Source organism: Chiloscyllium plagiosum, unplaced genomic scaffold (genome assembly GCF_037043375.1).
Source record: "Chiloscyllium plagiosum isolate Xiang-an unplaced genomic scaffold, Cpla_swu_hap1 HiC_scaffold_25, whole genome shotgun sequence".
Taxonomy (NCBI): Eukaryota; Metazoa; Chordata; class Chondrichthyes; order Orectolobiformes; family Hemiscylliidae; genus Chiloscyllium; species Chiloscyllium plagiosum.
In genome coordinates, this window is record NW_028270163.1 from 13835247 (window position 1) to 13858458 (window position 23212).

Consider the following 23212-nt stretch of genomic DNA (forward strand, 5'->3'; position numbering starts at 1 on the left):
GCGCTTTAGGGAACATCTACGGGACACCCGCACCAATCAACCACACCGCCCCGTGGCCCAACATTTCAACTCCCCCTCCCACTCTGCCGAGGACATGGAGGTCCTGGGCCTCCTTCACCGCTGCTCCCTCACCACCTGACGCCTTGAGGAAGAACACCTCATCTTCGACCTCGGAACACTTCAAACCCAGGGCATCAATGAGGAATTCAGTTCCCTCATTTCCCCTTCCCCCACCTCACCTCAGTTCCACCCTTCCAGCTCAGCACTGTCCTCCTGACCTGTCCTACCTGCCAATCTCCCTTCCCACCTATCTGCTCTACCATCCCCTCTGACCTATCATCTCCATCCCCACCCCCATTCACCTATTGTACTCTTTGCTATCTTCCCCCACCCTCCTCTCTGACTTATCACCTCCATCTCTTGCCCCCCCCCCCCCCATTTATCTCTCCACTCTGCAGGCTCCCTGATGAAGGGCATTTGCCCGAAACATCGTTTTCCTGCTCCTTGGATGCTGCCTGACCTGCTGTGCTTCTCCAGCACCATTCTGATCTAAACTCCAAATTAAGTACAACCACCAATCACTCCTTTCCCCTTTTTTTTAAATCCTTGCTGAAGTTCTATGCTTAAGGGTTGGTTTGTCTCCTAAGTTTCTCAGTTCAAGAAGGTGAGGGATTGGAAGGTGATATTGCTGAAACCCGGGTGAGTTGCTGCATTCTGTACACTATGCACATGGCATCACCAAGGCACTGCTGGTGAAAATGGATGAATTAGCTGTCATTTGAAGTTTATGTTTGAGAGACCCACTGGTTAACTGTTTGTCTCTTTTAATGTGTGTATGGCTGTTTGCCAATAGGCAATAACCAAATAACATGATGGAAGTGAGGGCTACTGATCTGGTTAAAGAAAATGAATGAAAACCTATTCAGAAGTTGTCTGGTAAATGATGAGGATTGCATCTATATTTTTTCCATCCTAACTTCAATTCTAGAAGTTTGTCCTATTTGAAAAATTCCTCACTTATGTTTAGTACAAACGAAGCCCCAAGGTTTGCTGTTCATTTCAGTCCCTTGGTGGTTTTTCTTGGCCATAAAAGTGCAGAGCCTGTCTTGTTGTGACATTTTCTATTTAAGGCCGAGTAATTGCCTGTAACTGAATGTAGGTGCTGCCTCCTGGGTGGTCTGCTGTTGAGAGTTTTGCAGTAATGCACTTTGCTTCTGAAGAAACTTGTTATGCAGTTGATAAAAGCGACTCAAGGTGTGAGCGTGAATGCACGCTGGAAGAGTTAAAACCAGTTAGTGCAAGTATCTCATGAAACCTCTGCGTCTTTGAGTATATTGACTCCCACAGAGAATCCATCTGTTGATGCTGTATTCTTTTAAGCACATGAAGTAGGAAAGAAATTTAATCTTGTGAATGCAATAGTTCAACACCTCAGTATATTGCTATTTTCTGTCAATATATCTCTGAAATGGTCAATGAATCATGCAAGAAGAATGCTTTACAGGAAGAATGAACAACAGCACTTACTAATGATGCAGAAGTTTGATTTACAGTAGTCCAGCATGTTAATAAAGACCATAAGAAATAGGAACGGGAGTAGGCCATTTGGACCCTCGAACCTGCTCTCCCATTCAATAGAATTGCAGCTGATCCAACATTTCTTCCGTCCACTTTCCTGCCCACTCCACATAACCCTTGATTCTGCTACTGATCAAGAATCTATTAACCTAATACTTAAATATATGCAAGGACTCTACCCTTGCACAGCTCTCTGTGGCAAGGAGTTCCAGAGAATCTCAAACCTCCTGAGAGAAGAAATTTCTCCTAATCTCATTCTTAAATTGGAGAATCTTTATTCTGAGACTATGTCCTCTGTTCCTAGGTTATCCCATGAGGGGGAAATATCATCTCAGCATTTACCCTGTCAAGCCCCTTTGGAATTCTGTATGTTTCAATGAGACCACCTCTTGTTGTTCTTAACTGTAGTGAGTAGAGTCCCAACCTGTTTAGGCTGTGTTCATAAAAGCCATCTCTCCCTAGTTGGATCATCTCTGAACTACCTCCAATGAAATTATATCATTCCTTAAATAAGGAGACCAAAACAGTTCACAGTACTCCAGATGTGGTCTCATCAGAACTTTTTCAGTTGCTGTAAGACTTCCTGTCTCTAACACTGCAACCCCCTTGAAATAAGGACCAATATTCCCCTACCCTCCTCACCTTCTCTGCAACCCCTTTATATTACAACTCCCTCTGACCCCCAGCCCTCTCAGCACTCACCAATGGTCTGGGATTTAACTGTGAGGCTAGCCTTCAAGTTAGGTGTAGTGCCAGCAGAGCCTTGATGATGCTGTTGTCCACTAGAAATTAGTAGCTCTTGGCAAGATGCCCAATACTGGGGTCTTGGGCCAGAAAAGGCGTACTTCAGTGGCATGGTGGCAATTAATTCAACAGACCTTCCTTCAAAGACATGGCTCAGGGCTTGTGCTCACCCTCCTGCTAGCAGGCAGGACCTCCTTCACCTTCACTAAGCCCAATGTCTTCTCAATGTTTATTCGAGAAGTTTTTCTCTGGACCACTTTCCATGATTGACTGGTGGGCCTGTAGCCTGACAATGGGTTGGGAGAGTTTAATAGAGTATGTGTAGAAGAATCATGTTGATTTCACTAAGTGAAAGTAGAAGGGGACAAAAATAGATCATTGTAAGGATTTCTGAGGAAATGCTGCAAGATTCGGAAGAGAAAATGTTGAAAAGTGGATCCTGCTGAGCATAATCTCCACCAAACTGAAGAATAATTTGTTATTGATTGAGTCAAAATTGAGGAGAGTGAGGAAAAATAATGGTCACGTTTATAGAAAATATTGTCAGGACGTCTAATATTACAGCAAGAAAGTTTTTAAATTATTTGGGATTAGATTCAAAGTGATGGTGTAATGGAAACTGCCCATCCCAGATTTCTGGAAGCTCTTTGGCTGTTACTATTGTAAAAACTAATGTTGGCAGCTTTCAATCATGAAACAAAACTTGTAATAAAATGTGCTGATCCCATGTGCAATGTTTATGTTACATGTGGAAAACATTACACATTTTTCCTTCCACATATATATAAAAAAATGTTCTTTTATCCCCTGTGTAAAGGAAGGAGCTGGAGATCAACACAGTGAGCACTAAACTAGAGGATGAACAGTCATTAACTGCTACTCTTCAGAGGAAGATTAAAGAATACCAGGTAAAATCACCAAATTGGGTCCTGCATGACATTTCCTTTATCCATCTGGAATGCCACGTAGAGAGCGATGGGTAGTGGGAGACTAAGGCCAAGAAATTTGACTTGGAGTCATAGAGAGTGTACAGCATGGAAACAGATCCTTCGGTCCAACCCGTCCATGCCGACCAGCACTTGGCCCATATCCCTCTAAGCCCTTCCTGTTAGTATACCCATCCAGATGCCTTTTAAATGTTGTTGTAATTGTACCAGCCTCCACCACCACCTGGCAGCTGATTCCATACACGCACCACCCTTGATTGGAACGTTAACCCCCCCTTAGGTCCCTTCTGTGTCTTTCCCCTCTCACCTTAATCTATGCTCTCTAGTTTTGGACTCGCTTACCCTGGGGGAAAAAGACCTTTTGACACTTCATTCTGTGATTTTATGAACCTGTATGAGGTCACCCCTCAGCCTCCGATGCTCCAGGGAAAACAGCCTGTTCACCCTCTCCCTATATCTCAAACCCTCCAGCCCTAGCAACATCCTTGTAAATCTTTCATGCACTTCTCAAAATGGGGCCATGATCACACTGTGTTAACTCTTATACTAGTCTGCTATCCATATGAAATCCAGCTTCAGGCGCCATTAAGAAGTACCATTGAGTATGATATGGATGTGTCTTATTGTTTGGCTAGGGTAGGATTGGTACTCGAGAGCAGGGGGAAATAATCCAGTGGATTTAAACTGGACTGTCTATGGGCTAGAAATCTTTTGTGGGGCACAAAAGCAGCACACTCCTGAGTCTTTGTAAATAACAATTGTATTTTCTGGGCTTTTATTGTGAATAGACTCCTGGGACTTCATTTTTAGGTTCGTTGTTAAGGCAACTCAACAGCAAGTACCACCGATTTGGAATTGTCCTTTAGGCTGAGCTCATTCAAACTGTTTGGCATCTAGGATCCAAGTGGAAATTGCGGAAGCTAAAAAGGTTGAGCTTCACATTGGAGCTGTTGTGCTATTCTGTGATTTTTTTTACAATGCCCTATTATAGGAGAATAATGAACTCTTTATTTATATTCACTGGCTAATACAAACATACGGAATTAATTTTGTTCAAGTGGGTGCTGTTGTAGTATATCAGAAGCAGAATAATGGGGAAATAAGGTGACATTCTGACACTCAATATTCCTATAAACTTTCGGAAATAAGGCAGTCCATTGTTATCATACTCACCTTGAGTTATTGGGTGTGGTGAAATTAGCCAGCAATGTACAACTTGGCTGGAATATGATCACAGATACACAGGAATGGAATTACTTTCTAGCCAGCAAACAACTTTTGTGTAAACCTACAGTAACAGTGCTGACAACAAATCATATTGAGATGTTGCAAAGCTTTTTAAAAAAAAGTGCAACTGTGCATTCTATAAAGTTAAATAAGGATTAAGGGTCAGATTTATATTTAACAGGAACATAAAGGACAGTGAAAATCATTATCTCTGGTACTCGTGCATTCCTTTTTATAGTGTGTCTGAGAATTGGATGAAACATTTCTAACATTTATACTTTGAAGTAATTCTGGCTGACCTTACCTTTAAACTGAATGTGTGAGTTTATTCTTGACCCATTATACTTTAAACCATAGAAGTAATTTTTGCAATTTATCTGCTTAACTCAGTCTTTTCCACTTAGGGTAGATCTTATGATCTCAATGATCTTTTATACCATAGGACAACAGTGGCAGAAGCATCAGGTCTAACAGAATTCTGTTAAAAGGTAGGAAAATCACTGAAAATCTCAGGGCCCTGTATATGGTCATTGGGCCAGTATTATTGGATGTATTCACTGAATTTCTTGGGGTGGAGATCAGCTGCTATAACTGAGAGACCATCAGAAAGCCCATTCAAGTATTTGTTTGACGATTCAGCAGATTTTCTGTTGATGAAGCCCACAGAAAGTTCTGAGTTGTGAAGCCCTCTTTAGTGTTAGAACTTACTTGAAGCTATGTGGAATGCTAGGTATACCATAACAGTTTGCAGTTAGATTATTGCAACAATGCCAGAGGGTTAGCCAGGCAAGGTACATCCTTCAGAAACTCTGTTGACATCAACCTATTCTTGTAGACCTTTCCAGTGCTCCATTCAACCATTTTTCAATACTAATATGCATGCAAAGTTAAAAATCACACAACACCAGGTTATAGTCCAACAGGTTTAACTGGGCGGCACGGTGGCACAGTGGTTAGCACTGCTGCCGCGCAGCGCCAGAGACCCGGGTTCAATTCCCACCTCAGGCGACTGTCTGTGTGGAGTTTGCACGTTCTCCCTGTGTTTGCGTGGGTTTCCTCCGAGTGCTCCAGTTTCCTCCCACAGTCACAAAGATGTGCAGGTCAGGTGAATTGGCCATGCTAAATTGTCCGTAGTGTTAGGTAAGGGGTAAATGTAGGGGTAGGGGTGGGTTACGCTTCGGCGGGTCGGTGTGGACTTGTTGGGCCGAAGGGCCTGTTTCTACACTGTAAAGTAATCTAATCTAATCTAATCAGGTTTAATTGGAAGCACACTAGCTTTTGGAGCGTCGCTCTTTCATCAGTTGGAGGGCTCACAGTTAAGAGAGATTGAAGACACTGGTCTATAAGACATGACAGATATACAGTGCTGAATAGGGAACAGAGAACAGAAAGATCCCAGGCTCCTCCACCACCTCATTTCGGAGCAGAGTCGTGTTTATAACTCAATTGCCATCGGTGGAAGATGGGTCCATATCCTTCGTTATTGTGTCCACTCCAAGAGTATAATAACCTTGGACAAGGCATGGTACAGACTTGACTGATTGATACTGGAGCTTAAAATGTGGGGAGAAAGTGAGGACTGCAGATGCTGGAGATCAGAGCTGGAAATGTGTTGCTGGAAAAGCGCAGCAGGTCAGGCAGCATCCAAGAAACAGGAGAATCGACGCTTCGGGCATAAGCCCTTCTTCAGGAAAGATTCCTGAAGAAGGGCTTATGCCCGAAACGTCGATTCTCCTGTTCCTTGGATGCTGCCTGACCTGCTGCGCTTTTCCAGCAACACATTTTCAGCCCTTAAAATGTGGGGACAGATTACATAAACTGATAAGAAAGAAGTCGGGTCCAGTGTGCACGCAGTGAGTTTCTGAGAGGTTCAGAACATATGAACCAAGAACATGAGTAAGCAATTCAGCCTGTTGTGCCTATTCGGCCATTTTTTGTGAGAATACATGCCACACTGTTTGCATTGCACCCTCCATATATCCTTAAACTCTTTATCACAACTAGCAACACTTTACAGAGTAGCTCGTATGACTCAGCACCCTCCAGGCTGTAACATCTATTGTTTAGGATTAATTGGTTTTGAACCCTTTAAGTCCACCAACAGGTGGCTTCTCGTCTGAGTATTTTTTTAAAACGTAGGCTTGTTTAATATGAACTGTGTGCAATTTTCATCCAGTTTTTTTTTCTGTTCAAGAAATTTTGGTTTTCCTTGACTAACCCTCGGGTGGTTTTAAAACCGTATGTTGTGTTTGGTTTTGGCAGTGATATTCCTATCTGTAGATACGTCTTTCTCCTGATTTTCTTGTAATATGGTGCTCCATATTCTTTGGCTCCCCTCACCTTTTTGCTTTGTATGGGTTGCAAAGTTGTTCCTTTTCCATGTTTCTCTTTGTGTTATGGTTTTAGACCATTTCGGTTTCTCTAATCTACTCTTGATAAGTTTTGCATTGTAATTTTTTTATTTCTTTATTCGTTCGTGGAATGAGGGGGTCACTGGCTATGGCAGCATTCATTTCCCATCTCTAATTGTCCACAGGGCATTTAAGAGTGAACCACATTGCTGTGGGTTGTGGAGTCACACACAGGCCAGACCAGGAAAGGGATGGCAGTTTCCTTCCCTAAAGGGCATTACTGAACGAGATTTTTTTTTGACAATGTTCATTATTAGACTTTTTTTTATATAGATATTTTTATTAGAAATTCAACATTTTTACAAGTTTACAAAAATAAACACAACTCTCAGATATAAACATTGATATACAATTAGTTCAAATATACAAAGCCAAAATTTAACAAAAAAAACAAACAAAAACAAATTAAAAAAAACGAAAAAAGAAAAAAAATAAACAAAACTCAACTATCTACTAATCTAACCTACAACTAACCAGAGTGTATATTTAAGTCTCTTACATGCTCGGAATGTGTTAACATCAGATGTAATAAAATTATTAGACTCTTAATTCCAGATTTTTCTTTCATTGAATTCAAATTCCACCATCTGCCATGACTGGATTTGAACCTGGATCTGCAGAACATTATCTGGGTCTGGGGAGTAACAGACCAGCGATACTATCACAGGACATTCCCCTCCCCTAATTAATCTTAATAGTTTACACGTAGAGTAGTCAGCTATTCAAGTTTTCCATTAGTCTTCAACTGACCATTTCATCAGTACTATCCCCAGTTGATTTCTTTAAGCTTTATCCTTCACTATCTCAAACTTGACACTTTTAATGTTGTACTTCAAAATAATGAATAATACCATTGGTTGTAGACTCATAGTGCACAGGAAGCAGCCACCTGGAACAACACACCTGTAGTAGTGCTTTGAAATAGCAATCACATTAGCCTCATTCCCCACCTCTTTCCCTGTAATACCATATGTTTCTTTCCTTTTCAATCAGACATCCAACTCATTTTTGAAAGTTACAATTGAATCTACCCACAGGACCCTTTAAGACAGTGCATTCCATATTATAACTCTCTGCAGAATGAAAAAAACTACTCTGTTCCTCTAATTCATTCACCAATGTTGCTAAATCTATTTCTGTCAGTTACTGACTCTGCAAGATGAGTTAATTTCTCCTGATTTCAATGGATTAAAGCTCGTCAAATTTCATCACATTTTGACCAGAGAGAGTATCCCACCTTCTGTCCTTTATATACTATTGCAATCATCCTAGTGCAGACAGTGCATATGTTTTACAGGATTAGAAAAGGTTGGTTTCGGAGTTTGTTGCTGATATCTGTTTCTACATAAATTGATCCTAAGAATCTAGTATTATGCATCCATTCATAGTTCCCTTCTTATGCTGGAGCTTTAAAAGAAAATTTCTGCTCTTTTTTTTAACTAATATTCTGAAACACTTCAATTAAGATAAATTGCTTCTCCATTTTGTTTTCCTAATATAGTTTTTTACGTCCTTATGATTTTTTCCTAACAATACTAAGTATGTACTATTGTAACTTTTTGCATGGAAAGACCACTTTATTAATAGCCTTCAATGCCAAGTTAGTTAATTGTTTTGATAAGAGTTTGGCCTTTTTAGCATGTAGTTCATTTACATTTGGAAGCAAGTGGCTATAAACAGTTTCTCAGATTAGGCAGTGATGCTGAACAGAACTGAGAAATATTTGTTCTGTTACTTCTCTGTTTAAATGTGTCAGAGTTCTGAAGTCACTGTTTCTGGCCTCTGTTAAGATGCTGGTGATATAACAGTAACAGTCAAATTGGTCCTGCCTTAGATGAGTATTTCCCACAATTGTGTAAATGATCATTTTTAAGGCTCATTTAATGCTAATTTGCACATCCGACTTTTAATCAGAACCCAGTTGTGAGATTTTGTTGCAGTTAGCTCTTATTTTCCCTCTTAATTTCAGTAATATTATATAGGACAGTTTTATTGTGGGAACAAATTAAAATGCAGGATTTGATAATGTAGGCAAAAACCAGAAGGAAAAAACAAGGTTGTACTGATTTGAATCTGTCATTTTTCATTAATGAACCCAGAAAACTGTGATTGAGATTGATAAGGTGGATGTTCCGGTTCATGTTAGGAACAAAGCAATGGCGTAGCCCATCCAATGATTTTCATGAACGATTTGAAGACATTTGAAGTTAGGGCCTCATTTGATAGAGCTTTTGGCAGGTAGCTTGCCAATTCGGGGAGGAATTTTCATTGGTTGATCCTTGGAGAAGCCAAGTGCGAGAATATTTTAACTGCGAGAGCCTCTGAGTGGTTGGTATCAGGAAGACTTGTTCTCCTTGTCATTCCCAGCAATAAGCTACTTAGGAAGCAGATTTGTAAGAAGAAGACCATTTGAGGGCACCAAATACTGGAATGATGGATATGTCAATGTAACCCACTGCTCAGATTTGAAGTACTGTGCAGGTCCAGAATGGTCTGGAGTCTGCGACCAAAGAAAGGATACCTGAAAACAAGCTGACTAGGCCAAGGCTTTAAAGCCACTAGGGCCTGTTATGGTGGCAATTGGAACTGACCATTTCATTGAAAACTTAATTTGGAAAGATTGTCTGTTTTTCCCAGCAATCAGTAGATCCCCTGAATCAAAACACTGGTACTGGTGGCTTGCAGAGAGCGATTTTTGTTATCTGAAATTTATTCATGGGTGTCTCTGGCTAGGCCAGAATTTATTACCAATTCTTAGTTGTACATGAGTAAATGTCAGTGAGCCGCCCTCTGTATGGTCCATCCATAGTTCTGTTAGAAAAGTGGGTCCAGGATGAAACTTGATAATCGGCATAGAATATTCGGCGCTCGAAAGTAGCTGCAGCAAGTGTTTCACTAAAGACATAAGCTTTTTTTTTAAATTGGAAAATTATATGCACAGCTCTTTGATGTTTTGCAACTTTGCGGTCTGAGCAGATGAACCGAATGTTTTGTTTGTTTGGGAAGACCCTGTAGGCGAAACCAAGTCCTTAAGTTCTTGAAATAGTATGTTGACCTCGAGGTGATTGAGAAGTATCAGCCAGCAGTAAATACTCGTTCCGTTGTTCAGTAACGTCCATTGAGTGCATTTGCACAAGAATTTGTCTCTCTTCAGTTTGAGAATTGTGGAAGAAATGATTATTGATGATGCAGTTCCAAAAAAAATCCAAAGATTGGCCTAGACTACGACAACTACAAGTAGTTTATCCTTTCCAGTACCGTTACTGTGACAACCTTTGTGGGCGGCACAGTGGCACAGTGGTTAGCACTGCTGCCTCACAGCGCCGGAGACCCGGGTTCAATTTCTGCCTCAGGCGACTGACTGTGTGGAGTTTGCACGTTCTCCCCGTGTCTGCGTGGGTTTCCTCCGGGTGCTCCGGTTTCCTCCCACAGTCCAAAGATGTGCAGGTTAGGATGAATTGGCCATGCTAAATTGCCCACAGTGTTAGGTAAGGGGTAAATGTAGGGGATTGGGGGGGGTTGTGCTTCGGCGGGTCGGTGTGGACTTGTTGGGCCGAAGGGCCTGTTTCCACACTGTAATGTAATCTAATCTTCTCTTAACAGTCTGTGGTAGTGTTGCTTGAGGGTGCATGTTAGAAGCATTAACCATATAGCTAGTGGCTTGTTGGACCACCACCTCCCAGGTCTGGTTTGGACCCAGGTTTATATAAGGGAGAGCCTGGATAAGGACAGTGGATTTTATTTCATTAATGGATATGAGTGAGCAGATACATCTTTGTAACAGTCTGAGGCAGTGCAGCACTGTCAGAGGTACTGCCATTTGGATGAGATATCAAACTGAGGTCATGTTTGCCTGTAAAACATCCCAAGGCTCTGTTTTGGGCAGAGAAGTGTCCTGATCAAGATAAACGGTTTTGTTCAACGCCTAAAAATCAGGTTATTTGGAAGTTATCTCATTGCTGTTTTTGAAAGTTTGCTGTCCACAAATTGGTTGTTGCTTTTCTTAAATTATACCAGTGACTTCTCTCCAAAAGAAAATAAACTTAATTGGCTGTAAATCATTTTGAGGAGATCAGTGGTCTTAAGTGCTGTATAAATGCAAGTCTATTTATGAGTGAAGTTAAATTTGATTGTGTTTTCTGTATTATTGCCCATTGAAATAACCATCACACGCCCTTTAAACAATAAATAGTTTGGGACGAGTTTATCATTTCCAGTATGAATATGCACAAAATGTTGGAATATCTAAATAGTTAACACCAGTCAGTAAATGTGTTCACAAGAATAAGAATCCTCCTCGTAAAGAGCAGAGCAAACAGTCAAATAAGCAGCAAAGTCTCAGAATAGAATTGTAAACCCGATTTTTATCTTTCACTATTCGGATTAATGTGTTGCAAATACTCAAAGACAAAGCCCTTTCAGTAAAATAAAATGTCTTCTGTTGTTTTGCTTTTTGACTGGTGTTTGAGGTTGAAACTGATATCGCTGTCTCATTAAGTCATGATCTGTTTCCTGTTCTTGAACACCAGACAATGCAACCTTTCTTCATGATACTGATGATGTCAATAGTTTAATTTTATTTTTTCTGTGTGTTTGATATTTTGCTGAGTGCAGGTGAACATAGGCAACATCCAGAATTAATATAACAAACAACTGATGTGGCCTGGCTAAAGGGTGAGTTCATATATTGGGGGAGAAAGTTAGATTAGTCCCTGAAAACTAGGCCAGGAATTGCGGTGGGCAAATTGACCTCTTGCCTATAGACTGCATTGCAGGCCATTTGCCAACTTTGTGCTGCCCACTCATTTCCCTATGTCCAGTCAGCTCCAACAGTGTTTTTGTCATCGGTGAGTCACATTATTGTGAGTGATTAGTAGCATGTGCACTGCTTAAAACTGGGCTGTACTGTTTGAAAGAGTGATCTATTGTGGCTGGAAACAGCAACTGCTGAGCAAGTATCATCACTCACCTACCAAGTAACCTCTGTTGATAAGGCCTCATATCCCTTCTTGCAACAATTAGCACTGCTGTAAACTCTCATCCACATCTCCCAAGTAGCGCATGTATTCAGCTTTAAACCCTGGCACTGGTTTCTGTCTCTGTCAGTATATTTTAAAAAGACATGCTAATGATATAATCACTGTATAATAGCATGTGGCCTGCAAGTATAAAGGTCTCAGACTCCATCTTAACTCTGGTTACTTGTGGCATGACTTGCCGATAGAAGAGTGCTACTCTTTGTAACCGAATGGTTAGATGTTAACTCAGACGGTTATGAACCTGACAAATGTAATGTTTGTATATGGTATTTAGTTGTAATAAATGTCCATTGGATTCTTCACTACCATCCATGCCCATTTACTTACGTTACAGGAGACAAAATAAACATTGCCTCATCGGTAGACTATACTGTTGTCAGGAAAATTCACACCAGATACTGGGCTGAGGAAAGCAACATTAGGCCAGAAGATCAAAAGCTTGGCTTTGGTTTTCAGGATTATTTTTGAGGAGGAAAGCAAGCTTGACAGACAGGAGTGCAGGAGACCCCATTGTCTATAATAAATCCTGACCTAGGACCTGCTGGGTGAAAGCATGATTAAAGTCGTTTTTTAAAAAAAACCTTTAAGAGATGTTTTGGTGCAGAACTCCAGAGGTTAGTCTTCAGTAGTTGACAAATCAGCTGCCAATAATGGAATAATTAAAACTGGGAATGTGCAAGGGGCCGGGGCAAAGATCTCAGAGAATTGTGAGATCCAAATCTTGTAATGATTATAGAGAGAGAACGTGAGAGGTCCTGGAAGTACTTGAAAGCCAGGATAGGAATTTCAGAATGTAAGTGCTCTTAATATTGTGCTGATAACTGCTCATCTCAATCACTGGAGTTTAACAAAAGAAAATCCAAGATTAGAAGTAGCCATTATCAACCACTGTAAAAGAATAAGAAATTTCATTGGTAAATTACATATTAAAGGTGATAAATTAAATGTCTCCCCTGCTCACCGATACCAAACCAACAATGAAGTATTTCCGTGTTGTACATCCTGTCACATGGATACCCAGTCTTCAATGTTATTTGGTTTCAGGAGAACTCCACTTCGTGAGAAGTATTGCTGAATAGGAGCTTCAGTATTAAGCTTTCAAACTCTAACCCATAGTCTGTCCAGAACGTAAATTACAATCAGTAGTTCCAAGATTGTGGAATCATCACCTTATCAGTCCTGTCATCTCTCAGGTTGAAAAGCCCAGTCCATTACAACCAGAACTCCACAAAATGAATCCATTGTTTGAATAAAGAAGGCCTTTAATACAACTCTGCTGCACAGACTCTTGCTTTAACCACAAAGCAGTTATGGTGAATTAGTCTCTCTCAATGATAGCATTTAGCTCTGTCTTTCATCTTTCACTCTTATCGCTATGGCGTTGCTCCATGCATTTCTTCTATCTCCCATCCTGCATCTTTGAGAAGATTGCTTCATGTTTTCTTTTGGCTGGGCATTTGGTCTCTGTATCCTGCCTATAAATGTCACTACACAGATCCTCGGACACAGTTAAACAGCAGGCTGTTTCTCTAGCTGGAGACAGTAAGCTTTGGCAATCTTTCGTTGCAACATCGGAGTAGCTCATGCATCTTTCAAAACGCCTTCTGCCAGTTTTATTACCAGATTGAATTGTACTGAAATAGTGAACCAGAAAATAGTTATTTCAACTCTCATAAACCATACTAAAGTCTACTACAGTAGCTAGTGGAACTGACATTCGATTCATTAACCTGGGAGTTAATGCTTGTGGTGTAGTAATTAATATCCATGCCTCGGAGCCAATGTACTTGGTTTGAATCCTATTCCAACACCATTGAAAGTGTATTTGTAATGTAAGTATTTCCAATAGGACTAAGGCAGGCAGTAAGACCATGAGATGAATCTTTTGATCATCCATACTTGATGGTGCCATCTCTCCAGCTATCTCCCTAGCAACCTGCTCCAGGAAAATCGAGGTATGGAAACAGATATAAGCGTGTGCTTTGTCTGATGTGTCACCTCGGCATGAGAAGAACAAGAATCTTGTGATATGAAAGCTTCAGGGAGTAGAGCTGTAATTAAACATTTATGAAACTGTCTTCCAGGTGAGGTCAGAATAGCGCACTGTACCGTGCGTGTACCACAAAGGTAATGAGACTTGCCGTTTCTGTGGTTTGATGTCCTGTCTGTCCCCTATCCTTCTTTAAAATGGTAAACAAGAACAATTGAAGTCAGGAGTTCAAGGTTGCTTTGGGCGCGGCCAGTTTGGATTACTCCAGATGGAATTTCCCTTTATTTTCACAAGACCGGATTTTACCCATTAGTATCCTGAAAATGATTGGGGGGGATGAACAGAAATCCATTCAAGGTCAGCATTGTGGAAGTATGGAATATTTACCGTGGAATAGGCAAGGCACCATTCAAGAAACTGATTGAAAGAGAGTAGTGCACTGAGACTAATTCTGGGTCAATGGGCTGGTAGCCATCACAGATCAGATGGGCTGAATGGTGCTGTCTTGTGACTCTATAGCAAATGCCCTCTTTGCATTGGCGAACTTGCAGAAATTATTGTGCCTGCTCCTGCCCTTTAACCATTTCCAGTTACTTGCCTTGGGAGACTGTCTGGTTCCACACACCTGCAGAGTTCTTTAGACACATCAACTTGCCCCTGTCAGTGTGGTAACCTGAAGGTTGACTAGAATTCTCCTCCGTTTCCTTTAATTAGCTGAAGTATGGGTCTTTAATGAGCCTGATCTGTCAACCTTGCCCTGCCAGTCTGTGATCCTGCCTCTGCACAAAATGCCCAGAGACTGAACCGGACTGGAGAATTGTTATATCGGAGCTAATTTTTGACACTGGGAGAAAGTGAGGACTGCAGATGCTGGAGTTCAGAGTCGAGAGTGTGGAGCTGGAAAAGCACAGCTGGTCAGGCAGCATCTGAGGAGCAGCAGAATCGATCTGTTGAGCATTAGCTCTTTATCAGAAATCCCGATGGGCTTATGCCCAAAACTTCGATACTCCTGCTCCTCAGCTGCTGCCTGACCGGCTGTGCTTTTCCAGCACCACACCCCTGACTAATTTTTGACACTGCCCATCTCTAACTTGGACTAAAAATCTAAGACCTGGAATCTGCGTATTGAGCTTTAAAGTTGGATTTGTGTTAATTTTTGCCACTTTATGGTAAATTATGAGGAGACACCACAGTCAAGTCTTGTCAATGTTTGACGTATGACCAGGACCAAAATGAAGAACAGGAGAGATGCTGTCAGCACTTTGTTCTCAATTGTTTCCCCTCCCCTTTTTATAAAGGTTAGGACCCAGATCTTCCAGCTGCAGATTTGACTTCCCGTGAAAGGTGTGTGTCAAGACCTTCCTGAAATCCTTACCAAATAACTGGGTAATTGCCCAGGAGGCTTAATCTGTTGCTGACTATTTCCCTGCATCTGGAACCCTCTAAAATATTTTACAACTGAATTTGAGGCAGATGCTTCAGAGAGTTCTAAAGTACTGAGCTTAATACTTCTTGACCTGCCTCAGCTCATCCCAAACACACACGATGCCCTGGATATCTTTGGCCACTCCTCTCATATATCTGACCCATTCTACCCTCTCACCCAATTGGCTTCCACCCATATCTACCCACTCACCAGCCACTCAACACCCCTTCCCCCAGTGGCCCTCTATTTTCTCTCAATTTCTAAAGCACTCCACCAAACCCTTACACGTCTGCCACCCCTACCCCCTTACCTGCCCACCTTTTCACCCTTGCTCCTTACCTTGAGCATTTACCATCTCTCCATAGCTGCCATAGTGTCTTTTGGAGCTTTAGACTATGTTTATTTACTCTGATAGGGTAGCGGTTGCATCTGGCCTCTCTGAGATCCACTGTGGCCTTGTCTGTGTAGTTTGCTAGACCCTGTCTGCTGCTTCTGGTCAGGCCAAAAATTCTGGGGAATGCACGTAACACAGCCTTGCATCCTATTTGGGATGGAAATAGGGACTTCAACCTAGGTCAGAAGATATGGACTCTGGATTTTATATTGTAATGTTACTTGTAAAGAGCTTGGAACCAGGTGTTTCATGCATTACATCTAATGTACTATATTTGACTGCACTGGAGCCTTGTGCCAAACAACAATATGATAAACCACCTCCAGGGCAGTGAGAAATACACTCAGTGAAATAACCTAGATTTTGGAGTCTAAAGTGTGATAAATTCTAACTGGTAGAAGAGAGAAGATGTAAGTGGGGGGTGGGGTACAGCTTTATCTTGTAAATGCTCCAGATTCCAATCTGGAACACATTTGTCAAGGAATGATGTATGAAAGTGTAAATCTGAAATAAAATGGCACTGGAATGACGTCACCAATCAAGGAGATGTTTTTACTGTCAGTGTTGTATGAAAGTCTGGCCAATTATTCACCTCCAGTTTAATTCTGGTGACCATACAGGAAATAGACTTGTGTATCTCACTGCGCCTAAATGTAAGCCCATAAGACATCGGAGTAGAAGAAAGGACATTCGGCCCATCAGGTCCACTCTGCCATTCAATCATGGCTGATGGGCATTTCAACACCATTTACCTGCACTCTCCTGTAGCCCTTAATTCCTTGCGAGATCAAGAATTTCTCAATCTCTGCGTCCGCAGCGCTCCGTGGCAATGAGTTCCACAGGCCCACCACTCTCTGGCTGAAGAAATGTCTTCTCATTTCCATTATAAATTAACTCCCTCTAATTCTAAGGCTCTGCCCATGGTCCTTGTATCCCTGCCTGGCGGAAACAAATTCCCAGCCTTTCAAAACCACGCATTATCTTTGTAAGTTTCTATTAGATCTCCCCTCAACCTTCTAAACTCTAATGAATACAATCCCAGGATCCTTAGCAGGTCATCATATGTTAGGCCTACCATTCCAGGGATCATCCATGTGAATCTCTGCTGGACACGCTCCAGTGCCACTATGTCCTTCCTGAGGTGTGGGGCCCAAAATTGGACAACATATTCTAAATGGGAGAAAGTGAGGTCTGCAGATGCTGGAGATCAGAGCTGAAAATGTGTTGCTGGTAAAGCACAGCAGGTCAGGCAGCATTCTCCTGTTTCTTGGATGCTGCCTGACCTGCTGTGCTTTACCAGCAACACATTTTCAGCCACATTCTAAATGGGGCCTAACCAGAGCTTTATAAAGTCTCAGTACATCACTGCTTTTACATTCCAACCCTATTGAGATAAACGACAACATTACATTTGCTTTCTTAGCCATGGACTCATCCTGAATATGTGTTGGATGATGCGCAACCCCCACCAGAGGGGAAGAAGTCACATAATTGCATTTCATATTGAGTATAAGATGGTTCAGTGGTTAGCAATGCTGCCTCACAGCGCCAGGGACCTGGGTTTGATTCGTGCCTCGGGCGACTGTCTGTGTAGAGTTTGCACATTCTCCCAGTGTCTGCATGGGTTTCCTCTGAGTGCTCCGGTTTCCTCCCGCAATCCAAAGATGTGCAGGTCAGGTGAATTGGCTAGGCTAAATTGCCCAGTGTTAGGTGCTTTAGTTAGGTGTAAATATAGGGTAGGGGATTGGGTCTGGATATGTTACTCTTCAGAGGGTCGGTGTAGACTTGTTGGGCCGAAGGGCCTGTTTCCACACTGTAGGGAATCTAATCTAATCTACACAGCACTAAGTTTTCCAGTGCTCAGATGCCATCTAAAACCATGGGAACACAATTCCATTGGTGTATAACTATCAGCCCAAACATAAGATGCAATTTCAGCCTCCCTGAGGTACTCAGTTATTGGTTGACAGTCGTTGGAATTCGGGAGTCTTTCTGTTTAGTTCTGGCTGATTTTACTTGCACAGGCCAGATTGGAAGAGCAGCTTAGAATGACAAATAATCTTTGCACATTTATCAAGTTATCATCAACGCTTACTTTAGACGCAAATCATATAGAACACCTACTGGTGAGCATAGGACTTATCACAACATTTGTCAAGGTGATGTCAATGTTTAGTCTGTTGATTCCAGCTCATCAGAGTGGCATGTCATGGTCTCTGCCACCCCTGCCAGTATGTGGGTCAGAGTCCATGTTTGATGTTGTTCATTGCCACCAGTCCTCCTTTGCCTATATGTTGTCTAGGGTCTATCTAATAGTCGGAGGTAGAAGGTACACCACCATAAAATCTTCAGAGAGAAATTGCTCTCAGTTATCAAGCTGGCTAATTGCATGGTAGCAATAAGTGCAACTGCTAGTGTGGACCAATAACACAGATTAGAGCAGATCTCCCCTCTCTCCCCCACAGACTGTACATGGCAGCAGATTGGGTGGAACTCCATATAATGTACACATTAATTCCTTCAGCCCCATTACCTTATACAATGGGGTGGGAGGGGGAGTAAAGGGGCCTGATGCAAGATTCCTGTCCACTGCTAGTGGAATACTAATTAGGTGAAGAAATGAGCCACTGAAAGCCAATTATCCCTGTATTTAGTGTTGTCCCGGCGATTTAACAGAGCTCACTTGGGTCTCCTATGGTTCCCAATAAACACAATCAGGTTTGCCCACAGCTAACTGAAGAGTCCCTCTTTGGGCACTTAGTGACTGAGGAAGAGGAGCACTGGTAAAACCCACAACCTCTGCTCCAGCCACCTCCCTGTGACTACCATTGCATGTCTGGGAACTGCCTGCAGGGATATAGTGTTGATTAGTTGTGTAGGCCTTTAGCCATGATCAGAAGCAGCTACCTTTCCTGGTGGTGCATTTATTTAAATAGTTTGAAAAATGTGGGTGTCACTGACTCAGCATTTAATTCCCTTCCTTAGTTGCCCAGGGGATAGGTAAGAGTCAGCCACATCGCTGTGGGTCTGGAGTCACGCAGAAGGCAGACGAGGTAAGGATGAAAGATGCCCCCTTCCCCCAATGGGGCTTTTTAAACCAGATGGGTTTTGTACAGCGATCGACAATAGTTACACAGACCACACTCTGATAACCTTTTTTTAGTTCCAGATTTTTTCTGAGTTTAAACTTGGTCATGTGTTCTAGTGGATTTAAACCCGTGACACCAGGACATCAGCTTGGAGCTCTGGATTATTAGCAGTGACTTTGCAACTATGCTGTCACCTTCAGCCATGAAGCACCACTGGCTGGTGTATCAGTGGGATTTCTACTCTTCGTTGGTTTTTGAATATTCAGGAGGCCTGATGCTTGAGTGCACTTATAGATTGGGTTGAATCTTGCCTTGGAGCGGACATAAAGCGTCTGCTAGTTTTCCAACCAATTTAGGAGTGTAAGGGAAGAACCACATCGCTAGTAGTTAATTTTGCCACCTGCCCTTTTTTGTGTGTAATTTATTATCTGGATGCATCAGCTCTTCTCTTGAATTCAGTGTGAATGAGTCAGATATGCCGTTCTTCCTTTCAGGATCCCTTCAGTTAAAGTCTTTTTGCTGATTGTGAAAAATTGATTTCGAAGTCACCAGTTCCAATGGTCTTGTGATTGGATGTGCTGCTCAGTCATTCGCCTGGGAAACTGTGGCCGGAGGGGGAGACCCTTAGTTAATTCTCACTGGGTGAGGCAACTCACACAGGCTCCTTTGACAGTCCAGGCCCAACCCTCAACCTCCACCACCTGGAAGGATGAAGGAGGCAGACGCACATGAGGATTCGACCAAGTTCAAGTTCCCCTCCAAGCCATGCTCCATCATGACTTGAGAATATACCTCCATGTCTTCACTGGATCAAAATGCTGGAAATCCTTTCCAAGCAGCAGTTCAGAAAGTCAGCTCGCTACCACTTTCACAAGGGCAGTTAGGGATGGGCAAAATGCAGGTCCAGCCAGAAATAGCCACAGCCTATGGGTGAATCAGAAAACAATTTCTGTAGTTTCTTCTCTCTGGCTAGAAACATTTGTTAGAAAATTTCACTGACTGCCTCTCAGATGAGGCAGGGGTGTCTGGAGATTTTTCCAACATTTGCTTTTTCAAGGGATCATCCATGAAAAATTGGAGTGTGGGGAAGATACGTTTTTCAGGGTCAGCACAAGGAGCTTTAGCTTGACCAGCATCTTCAAGGGAGCAGGGGTACAAGATCTTAGAGATTTTGAATGATTCACAGTGACACAGCTATATCCTGCAGCCTGGAAGAAGTTCACTATCAATACAGTGAGTGTATTGTATTGGTTAATCCAGCTTGTAAAGGTTTCTACAATGAAGGATCCTATTGATTGTGAGTATGCACAGCTTGAGAATCTCTTCTTTTTAAATGGACAAGTATTTTTATTGAAGAGATGTGTGTAATAAATGGCTTCAGCATTTAAAGACCAGATATGTAATTCCTGAAAGGGTTGTTACATCAACATACTGTCTGGCCAGTCTTTGTTTAGTCTGCTTGTTGCATATGTAGCAGTCGGAAGGCTGCTAGCATGACTTTAGAGCTGACTGAGGAGGCATTGAAATAGGATGCGAATTCCCCCTTTAGATTGTATGTATCGTGAGCTTAATCAGGTCACTTTAGCAGGTTCTTGAGAGGCCTGTATTAAAGGATAGCATTGTCGCTGGATAATCAGAAATTGACCGCAGAGGATTTGTGGCGAATAGAGGAGTTTAAGGTGAAACCGGAGATTTTTTTTAAAAAGTGGATTTTACAATGCTTGAATTTAACTGAGAAAGAAAGATGAACTATGCCAGCTGGTATTAATAAACTGGTGTTCCTTAATAGGCTTGGCAGAAGATGGGGCTCCCTGATTAATTGAGGGGAGCAGTGAATTTACGAGGAAGCTATAGGGATTAGAAATTTACATTGATGGGATGTGACAAAATAAAGGTGGAAGTAGTTTGTGTAAATGCCGGCCAGATAGGCACAATGACCTGTGTTGTAAATTAGACAACGTGGTTCTACGGTGGAATTAAGAATGTCAACTTGAGTGAAATAAATGTAAGGACCAGCAGGGTCCCACAAATTTACCCTGGTTCTGGGGCAGTGGTGGCAAAATGGTGCATGAATGTGCTTAATTGACTCCAGGAGCATGTCTATGCAAGGCCACTGGTTTGAGGATAATGGTGTGGAGGAGCTGGTCACGAAAATGGAAAGAAACACAAATCTAAAAGCTGCTTAAAAACCAAAAGAACTGTGGATGCTGTAAATCAGAAACAAAAGCAACAACGAAAACAAACGGCCCGCTGGAAAAACTCAACAGGCCTGTCAGCATCTGAGTTAATACTTCTGTTCTAGTGAGCCTTCCTCAGAATTGTTCTGAGGAAGAGTCACTCAAGCCAAAACATTAACTCTGATTTCTCTAAAAGCTTCTTTAGAGTTTATGGACGTGAGCTCGTCTTAAAATCATGAGTTAACTCCATTTTACTGAATAAATGTTATGTTTCAATGTTTTTTTTTCTATCCCAGTGGTGTACTGCAGGAACCCCGATGAAAGATTATGTTTTATTTCACTCTATTTGTAATCTTGACAGATTAATCCCCGTTGGAGTGCTGGCATTCCTATTCTTTTTTTTTTGTTTTTAAAAAACACATGAGTCTGTAATCTTAGAGAATGGATATTTTATTTTCCCCACGTAAGGTTTGTTTTAGATATATCTGCTACTTAATGACAATTAACCAATTAGTTTTGTGTTTAATTGTTAATGGCTTCCTAATTCTCTATCTTGTAAGTTGTACCACAATGAAATATGATCAGAACTTGTTTTTTTCTCCTTCATGAGATGTGAGCCTCATTGGCCAGGCCAGCACTTATGAGCCATCCCTAAATGCCCTCAATAAGATGACGGCAATCTACCGCTTTGAGCCTGTGCAGTCCATTCAGTGTAGATACAGCCACAATGCTGTTAGAGAGGGAAGGTGTTTCAGGATTTTGACCCAGTGACACTGGGGAAACAGCAATACATTTCCAAGTCAAGAAGATGAGTGGCTTGGGGAGGACTTTGCAAGTGTTGATTTTCCCAAGTATTTGCTTCCCTTGTTTATCTAAATAATAATTTTGAGAGTTTGGAAGGTGCTGTCTAAGGAAGCTTTGTGAATTTCCGTAGTATATCTCCTAGCTGTTATGTAATGCTGCTGCTACTGACCGTTAGTGGTGGAAGGAATGGGTGCTTATGGATGTGCCAATCAAGCAGGTCGCTTTGTCATGGGTGATATCAAGCTTCGAGAGTGTTGTTGGAGCTGCACTCATCCAGGCAAGTGGGCAGTATTCCATTACACTTCTGACTTAGAGGAGCCGGTGTTGGACTAGGGTGGACAAAGTCAAAAGTCACATAACACTACGTTATAGTCAAGCAGGTTTATTTGGAAGCACTAGCCTTTGGAGCGCTGCTCCTTCATCAGGTGGTTATGAAACAGGACCGTAAGACACAGAATTTATAGCAAAAGATTACAGTCTCAGGCAGCTGAGATGATATACTGAACAAACCTAGATTGTGAAGTCTTTCATCTTTTAGAATGGGTTTGCTGGTTTCGGTTCTTTAATGTGTAAATCCCAGAACTACTTTTAAGTCACATTCTCGAGATAACTTCAGGTGTTATAACAAAAGATGATGTCTCAGCTCTGACAATGCTTTAAAGGTGTGAGGTTAGAGTCTGTCTGTATCCCAGTCTTGAGGCAGACTGGTTCTGTTTCCAAAGTAAGAATTGACAAAATATTACATGGATTGACTGCCTACAATGACTTTCTGCAGGTTATGCATTTTTTTGAGCAGAATGGAATGTATTTGCAAATATAAGTTTTTATTGTGCGTGCATGTGTGCATGCAGAGGGGAGAGAGAGAGACTGAGTGTGTGTGTTTGCAAGTGTGCAAGCTTGGTAAAGTGTGAGGGTGATGTGGTATAAGCCTGTGAGAGGGTGTGCTTGTGTAGATGTTAGCATAGGTCATCCTGTCGGGACCCCACTGCATTAGACACCCTTACTCAAACACTCTTACATGCTCACATAGACCCTCTATAATTCATACGCTCTCTCATAGCCACACACATACACCCACTACACTATGTGTGTGTCTATGAGAGAGCATATGAATTATAGAGGGTCTATGTGAGTATGTAAGATTGTGTGAGTGAGGGTGTCTAATGCAGTGGGGTCCCGACAGGATGTCCTATACTAACATCTACACAAGCACACCCTCTCACAGGCTTATACCAAATCACCCTCACATTTTACTAAGCTTGCACACATGCAAACACACTCTCTCTCATGTGTACGTATACACGCACACTCTCACTCTGTCTCTCCTGCACATGTGCACACACAAGTCCATGGGATGAATTTGTATTTGCAGAATTATATTTGCTG

The 23212-nt window shown here is 41.9% G+C and overlaps 1 protein-coding gene across 12 annotated transcripts in view; it reads left to right on the top strand.

Moving 5' to 3' along the window:
• LOC122562023 (putative uncharacterized protein MYH16) overlaps positions 1-23212 on the top strand; it is a 276206-nt gene that overhangs the window by 174940 nt on the left and 78054 nt on the right. For all 12 annotated transcript variants that reach the window (XM_088000458.1, XM_088000463.1, XM_088000459.1 and 9 more), the window contains one exon: positions 3140-3230. In XM_088000458.1, the coding sequence (XP_087856584.1) occupies positions 3140-3230 (91 nt within the window). The remainder of the gene's footprint in view (positions 1-3139; positions 3231-23212) is intronic.